General features: G+C 44.3%; 1 protein-coding gene across 1 annotated transcript in view; it reads left to right on the top strand.

Moving 5' to 3' along the window:
• Window positions 1–395: 395 nt before the first annotated feature.
• LOC107730640 (voltage-dependent L-type calcium channel subunit alpha-1D-like) overlaps window positions 396–7,965 on the top strand; it is a 55,259-nt gene continuing 47,689 nt past the window's right edge. The window contains exons 1-8 of the mRNA XM_016541502.1: window positions 396–476; window positions 629–854; window positions 3,031–3,238; window positions 3,693–3,813; window positions 6,440–6,551; window positions 6,641–6,686; window positions 6,878–6,935; window positions 7,022–7,154. Coding sequence (XP_016396988.1) covers window positions 670–854; window positions 3,031–3,238; window positions 3,693–3,813; window positions 6,440–6,551; window positions 6,641–6,686; window positions 6,878–6,935; window positions 7,022–7,154 — 863 coding nt within the window. The 5' untranslated portion in view covers window positions 396–476; window positions 629–669. The remainder of the gene's footprint in view (window positions 477–628; window positions 855–3,030; window positions 3,239–3,692; window positions 3,814–6,439; window positions 6,552–6,640; window positions 6,687–6,877; window positions 6,936–7,021; window positions 7,155–7,965) is intronic.

Here is a 7,965-nt window from a genome sequence, read left to right as displayed (position 1 = left end):
TCACTTCACCTCATCATTCTGCATTTCGGTGTAAATGTGCTTAGTTTTAACATTTAAAGCTCTTTATGTTGATGTGCTGCGGTGTGTCAGTGAATCTATCGAGGCGCTTTAATGCTTGCTATGTATGTTGTATTTGATAAGAATACATTCAAAGTGCTTTGCATTTCATTACATTAAAGCTTGAACAATCTTTTAACCATATTGCATGCATGGACACACTAAACAGCATACAATATGTGTTCATAAATTAGTGGTGCAAATACAGACTTTGAGTATGTAATGCTCACAATGCTCTCCAATGACATCCTGTCTCTGCAGCCGCTGGCGTTGCTGGAACAGATTTTGTCGCCGGAAGTGCCGAGCTGTTGTGAAATCCACCGTCTTCTATTGGCTGGTGATTCTGCTGGTGTTCCTCAATACACTCACAATATCATCCGAACATTATAACCAGCCCGACTGGCTCACGAAAGTCCAGGGTGAGAACCTCACAGCAGTCACTCACTGAAACTCTTTTTGCTTTTTGCTACGAAAATGAATAAAACTTGATGATGCGCAGATTGGGATGCGCAGTGATGCATATGTATGCACGTATGCATGTCTTATTTGTTCTTCTTGTGTTTGTCTGCAGATGTGGCTAATAAGGTGTTGTTAGCCCTGTTCACATGCGAGATGCTAGTAAAAATGTACAGTCTGGGACTACAGGCATACTTTGTGTCGCTTTTCAACCGCTTCGACTGCTTTGTTGTTTGCGGAGGCATAGTGGAGACGATCCTCGTGGAGCTTGAGATCATGTCTCCTCTCGGCATTTCTGTGTTTCGCTGCGTCCGGCTCCTCAGAATCTTTAAAGTCACACGGTGAGAAACAGCACAGATGATCTGATGTTCCTCTTCAGGAACTCGAGCTGCGTCGGAGGACGCTTCGGGAACGCCCTTCAGCGTGACCGGCTCTGAACCTCTTGTGTAATCAGTCCAATAGATGGGCGAGATGTCACGGAGCTGACGGCCCGTTTTGGTAGCGTTTGTTACTGCCTTGCTTCGCTCTCAGAGGGCTCTCTTTGAGGAGAGAGCCTTCACTAGCGTTTCTCGCGGCGCCGGCCCCGCTTTCGCCCAGGCGGAGCGCCGGCTGTGCTCGTGGGTTTCGCATATGGATCCGGTGGAAAGAATGTAGATGGGCGCGTCCCTATCTACTTTCTTAACCACCAGATCCAGCGCCCGCTCTCGGGGTTTCGGAAGCCCGCGCTGCGGTACTTCTCCCCCGGGGAGAGGGCGAAACGCTCCGCCTGTCTTTCTCCGAGGAGATTGATATGGAGGGCGTCAAAGAGCTCGCCAGTTGCACAAACACCAGTTACACAAGCATATTATGCCTGATATTATAATGAACAGCATCAATGGGGAGCGGAGCTCGCGCAGTCGGCTCTCGTGAAAAAAAAGCCCGCTGTTAAGTGCTCCGCTCTCGCCAGGCACGCTCTGAGGAGTGTGTCCATGCCTGTGATCTTGCGATTGCAGTCCCGCTGCTGCTGAGGCACGGCGGCGACTGAGTTTGTGGGAATCGCATATGATCTGGTGGACGGGTTGGAGACGGTTCGTCCTATCTTTGAGACTAAACGCCAAGAAGAGTGTGCTTTCTCCATTACAGAGGACCACTTATCCAGGCGTGGTGTGGGATTGGACCACGATGCAGGCACGTATGTCCCCTGCTCGGATCGAGTCGATCCTTACCGCAGTCGCGAGAGTCAGAGAAGGCTCTCCTCTTCGCACGGGGCCAAGCTGTACCCCGTGCGCCGGACGGGTACAGCTTGACTCACTGTCAAGCAGTTTCGGAGACTGCTGGGACCAGCAGAAGCTAAACTGTATGTGTCCAGTGTGAGTACTGGATGCATACGTCCACAGAGCTGCCTTGTGGAGAAGGGCGGACCAACTGCTCGTATGCTATGGTCCCCCTAAGAGAGGCCTTCCAGCTGCAAAACAGACCCTCAGTCGGTGGATAGTAAATGCCATTTCTATTGCCTATGAGTCCTCTGATCTCCCTTCGCCTCTTGGGGTCAAGGCTCACTCTACCAGAAGTGTGGCGGCCTCTAAGGCCTTCTTGGCAGGTGTCTTGATGCAGGACATCTGCGACGCTGCGGGATGGTCCACGCCCCTAACCTTCGCCAGGTTCTATGGCCTAGACATGTGAGCCACTCCTGGCTGCTCTGTTCTCGCGCCTTAGCTGTGCACGCTCCCACACTAGGCGAGATTTGAAAGTCTGGCGGCGTGGGCATTCTCGTTCCCGAAGCGTCCTCCGACGCAGCTCGAGTTCCTGAAGAGGAACGTCTCAGGTTACGTATGTAACCATGGTTCCTCGAGGTAACGAGACGCTGCGTCTCGGGGCCATTCTTTCGGCATCTCTGCCAGCGCTTGCTTCACTCCTGGAAGCTGACGCTGGTCTCGCCGCACGTGCTTTTATAGCTTCCTGGTCATTACGTCACCCGCCCGTGATGTCTCGCCCATCTATTGGACTGATTACACAAGAGGTTCAAAAGCGTCCTCCGACGCAGCATCTCATTCCCTCGAGGAACCATGGTTACATACGTAACCTGAGACGGTTTCTTATGCTGCCTTCATATCACTGTAATTACAGGATGATAACTCATCAGAGTAATTTTAAAATGGTTTCTCTGACTACACTCTTGATGTGTATTGATGTGTCAGTGGTCAAAATAGAGAACATATCAAACAAAAATATATGAGTAATTGATGCATAACATCATGTATTTGTACAAAAAAAAAAAGTTTTATCACAGGACCATTTAAAATAAGTAAGCTAGATTAGTAAACAAACTTTTTTTGAAGAACCCCACGTCCAACTAGTAGTATTGCTCTTGAAGAGTCAATACAAGTCAAAAGGAACCAAAGTTCTGTTGAAATTGTTGTAACACATTTCATTTTTTTAATGACTATAAACAATATGTGACCAATAACTAAAATGTAATGGTGCTGAAAGTATGAACCCATTATGTGGGTCTGGTTTTAAGTCTGTCTCTGTTTCTAGTCACTGGGCGTCTCTGAGTAACCTGGTGGCATCACTTTTGAACTCCATGAAGTCCATTGCATCCCTACTGCTGTTGCTCTTCCTCTTCATCATTATCTTCAGTTTGCTTGGCATGCAGCTCTTCGGAGGAAAGTTCAACTTTGATGAGACTGTTACCAAACTAAGCACTTTTGACAACTTTCCTCAAGCCCTGCTGACTGTCTTTCAGGTGTGTCTGTGCGCGAGTCAAGTCACCTTTATTTACGTATCACTTTATACAATTCAGATTGTGTCAAAGCAGCTTTACAGTGTTAAACAGGAAAATAGTGTGTCAATAATGTAAACAACAATTAAATTCTGCTGTAAAGCAGCTCTAAAAAGAGCACAATAGCAAGTCAATTTTTCAGTTAAAGGCAGTTCATCGTTGATTCAGGGATGTCATTATCCAGCTCAGTTCAAATCTCTTCCAGTATCATTTTGTAAGAAATGTGTTGACATATAGCTTGTTTGGCAATATTTGGATAGTTTACAGTACGAACATTAACTTTGCATGAAAGCAGCATGTACAATTATTGAAGAAAGAGTTTTAGATGGAGCACATCCATCCAGCCAGCCAGTAGAATGCAGCAAGACATTGTCAAATTCCCACTTGTAAATATGTAATTTTTTTTCTTACGCATCAGATCCTGACGGGTGAGGATTGGAATACAGTGATGTATGATGGGATCATGGCGTATGGAGGCCCCTCCTCCTCAGGCATGCTTGTGTGCATCTACTTCATCATCCTCTTCATCTGTGGAAACTGTATCTTTTCTTCTGTTCTGTCCATTTTACCTCACATCCATACTATATAAGATTTCTTCAGACTGTGTTGAACTGACCAAACAAGCAGCTGAACTCAAGTTGAAGAATGAAATTAAAGCTGTTCTGCTGATTTGTAGTGATTAAATCAAAAGCTTTAAATTTGTTTAAAGATACAATAGACAAAGAAATTAACTTTGTACATTTCAGGCCTGAAGTGATCAAAAACATGAACACAAATCTTGATTTCACACATTTTGCATTCTGATAAGTGTCAGACTGCATTTCTTACCACAACACAAGTACATTCTCTGCTGCTGTAACAGACATCTGTACCCACTTTATATTAGGTGTCTTTAACTACTGTGCACCTACATGCTGTTATATTGTACTTACAGTGCAGAACATTGTTGTGTGAACATTCATCACTGATGGTGTGTCCAAGGAGCACCAGTTAGTGTTTCAAGATACAAAGCAGTCTGGGGTTGCCAATGACATCCAGGAAAGGCTGGATGACGATCATGAGTAGTGTGGTGATGACTGGAGAGACAGTGGACAGCACAGAGAAATGGCATTCAGGGCAGTGAGGGTTGGCATCCCAAACTGCAGCTTCGGTGAGGGAGCACCCACATAAAGCTATGGATTGCAAGGAGTTAGTTACAACTCCTGAACCCTTCATCCTGTTTAACATCATGGAGCCTACCCTAGCAGAAGTCAGGGATACAGTCAAAGCAGCACAGACTAGGTGAGGTCAGAGCATCAAATTTTCACTCACCGATCAAATGTTCACTCACTGCTCAAAATGCTAAGTTTTTGTCAAGTGCTGAGTTCTGCAAGCTCGCGAATCCTCTCATTACAACAATGTGTAGATATGATGTAAATAAGAGATTCATTGTGCAGTGCAGACAGCTTAATTGATTAACGGAACATTGTGAGATCACGGTGAACTGAAGCGAATGACAGCTTTTAGTGATTATAAAGGGAGCGCTCTTTGCGCACTTACTAGGCTGTATAATCCTGTCTGACTGTTTCAGAATGGATATATTAACCTCAGAGAAGGAAGTATCGTGTTTCGTTGCAACCCACATGCAACTTCTACATTTTATCCTGCTCCCTCCTGCAAAATCCCACAGGTAGAGAGCAACACAGATTTTTATGTCCTGTTCCAGTATGATTCTTGTTCCGGTGTCATAGGCTATTTTTTTTTTACAATTCCCACACAAGCATGACACTTCTAACTTCGCCTTGTTGCATTTGTTGCAGCAGGCAAACGGAAGTGCTTTCTCTTGCTGTCACATACAACTGAAAAGCATTGACAATATCCAACCCTGCACCCGTAAACCATTTATCTTTGTTGCGCAATAGACAAATAACATTCTGTACATTAAAACATAAAGTAAATTTGAGTAACTTTTATTTTATTATTAGATGTTTATATTTTGCAGGAGTTCCATGAGTAATTTATTTTTCCCGCTTCCTGCGCACACATCAGTATCTTCCCTCACGCTTGTCAAGTCAAGTCACCGTTATACAGATTGTGTCAAAGCAGCTTTACAGTGTTAAACAGGAAAATAGTTTGTCAATAATGCAAGAGGACAATAACAAAGAGTAATTTTTCAGCTAAAGTCAGTTCATTGATGATTCAGTGATGTCATCATCCAGTTCAGCTCTCGTCCAATAGTGTCTGTGCAATCAGTCAAGTGTCCCCAACTAAGCAAGCCAAAGGCAACAGTGGCAAGGAACCAAAACTCCATCGGTGACAGAAATGGAGAAAAAACACTTGGGAGAAACCAGGCTCAGTTGTGGGGCCACTTCTCCTCTGACCAGACGAAACCAGCATGGTGTGGTTTAATTGCAGGCTGCAACACAGGTGCAGAGGACTTGTCTGGTTCCCATGGTCTTGTGCTGATGTGTTGTCGAGGTGAAGAAGTCTTCGCAGGGGATCTGTCTCTGGGGTTCATCTAGTTGACATGGTCCCCGCTGACATTCAGGGCTGTAGAGGTCGTCTCTAGGTGCTGATCCACCATCTGATCTGGATACAGACTGGATCTGGTGGCTACGGTGACCTCGGAATAAGAATGAAAGAGACTAATATTACCGTAGATGCCATTTTTCTTATGATGTAGAGAGTACATCAGATGTTATGGGAAGTGTTCCTGATTCCGGTTGTCCTAATTAATGCAACCTAACAATCTTTTAACGGATTTGAATTATAGAAATGTGATAGTGTATTATGTGTATGCCAAATTAAAGAGATGGGTCTTTAATCTAGATTTAAACTGACAGAGTGTGTCTGCCTCCCGAACAACACTAGGTAGATTATTCCAGAGTTTGGGCGCTAAATAGGAAAAGGATCTGCTGCCCGCAGTTGATTTTGAGCTATCAAATAGCACACCTGGGTGCTCACCGAGGTTCCTAACTGATGCCGAGGAATTGACAGAGCAGCCATCAAGTGTTAGACAGTGTTTTAGGTTATTACATGCGGAGGTTTTTGGTCCAATAATTAAAACCTCAGTTTTTTTTTTTAATTTAGCAGTACAAAATTACTAGTCATCCAGTTTTTTATTTTAACTATGCATTCCGTTAGTTTAGAATGTGTTCCTTTTAATTTCTTAACACATCTGATCAGACATCTTACTGAACGTATTCTTGGCCATTGCTGTGGATAACCTGGCAGATGCAGAAAGTCTGACGTCAGCCCAGAAAGAGGAAGAGAAGAGGAACAAGAGAAAGAAAAGCAGGTGAGCGCTCCTCTCTGACACCCTAAGAAGAGTTTCATTCAAACACTGAGCACAATCATCTGCTAACATACAGAGTGTGTTTTGTGCAGGAGTATGAGCATATACAAGAGAGATGGTGACGATGGAAACTTAAAGGTGGGTGACATGGCTCTCTGGAATACTTGACTAGTTGTGTGTTTATTTCTTTGCTAAGTGGCTGTACTCATCTGAACATGATCACAAAATTAATCTGCTTAGGGTGACACTACCACCCTGACAGGGTTTACTTTGTTATAATGAGCAGCTGACTCTACATTATCACTATTACTGAGGTCCTTTGGTTGCAGGCATCTGGTGATCAGGAGGGTGATCAGGATCAGACAGAAGACATGACTGACTCCTCAGGTGAACCTCTAATAGTGTTTACCACTCAGCTCTGCACATGATCTCCAGAAATGTTAGCTGATCACTGTGATTATGTGTGTATGTAGAGGAGGATGAGGAGGAAGAGCCTGAGGTACCGTCAGGGCCGCGGCCCCAGAGATTGTCAGAGCTGAGCCTCAGAGAAAAGACGCCACCCATCCCAGAGGGCAGCGCCTTCTTCATCCTTAGCAACACCAACCCGTATGTCATACAAATCTTTAAAGGGAGAGTTCACTCAGAAATTAGACTTCTACCATAATTTGCTCACCCTTATTCCAAATCAATATGACTTTATTTACATTTACATTTTTTCATTTAGTAGAAACTTTTATCCAAAGTCACTTACAAATGTGGAACATCACAAGCAATTTATCGTACCATATGCATATTACAAAATGGCAAGTTTAAAGCAGAAGCTAGATTAGTACACAAGCTACAGCAGTATGGAATGCCATCCCTGAGTACAAGAAGTGTAGCCTACATGACGCGCCTGTTGATAGTGTGGGATGAATGACTTAGATGGGCAATATGGCCAAAATCTTATATCACTGGTTATTATTTCAGTTTCACGTGGGGGGTTGTTTCGGCTGGGAAGCGTGCAATCTGTGATGCATTTGCTGAAGCTCGCGAAAGCGTGTAATCGCTTTCTTATGCGCACTGTTTTTTTAGGTTTCACTTTCAACGCATACCATGCATGTTTCAAAGATTCGGGATTGAAGGAGGCATCAGTTACTGTAGAAGGTTTGTCGCTTCGCGCCACTTCCCGTGTGGTCACCGCATCAACTGATTATAATGGGTTCTCTTGGTGTAGACACGGCTTTAGACACGGATTAATCACATGTCTTAGGCTGGAATTAGATATCAAACAAATATCCAGAATTAGATCAAACAAAAGGTGTCCATGGGAACGGAGCTAGTGAAACACACACGCCATGCATTGAACATACAAGCATCATGCTCATCCAAACAGCGCCTGTCCTGTGCCCTCAGCTTTTTGAGCTAACTGCATTTT

This window comes from Sinocyclocheilus rhinocerous, unplaced genomic scaffold (genome assembly GCF_001515625.1).
Source record: "Sinocyclocheilus rhinocerous isolate Xijiao unplaced genomic scaffold, SAMN03320098_v1.1 scaffold729, whole genome shotgun sequence".
Taxonomy (NCBI): Eukaryota; Metazoa; Chordata; class Actinopteri; order Cypriniformes; family Cyprinidae; genus Sinocyclocheilus; species Sinocyclocheilus rhinocerous.
Note: the sequence above shows the minus strand (reverse complement) of the source record. Positions and strands in the feature narration are given on the sequence as shown.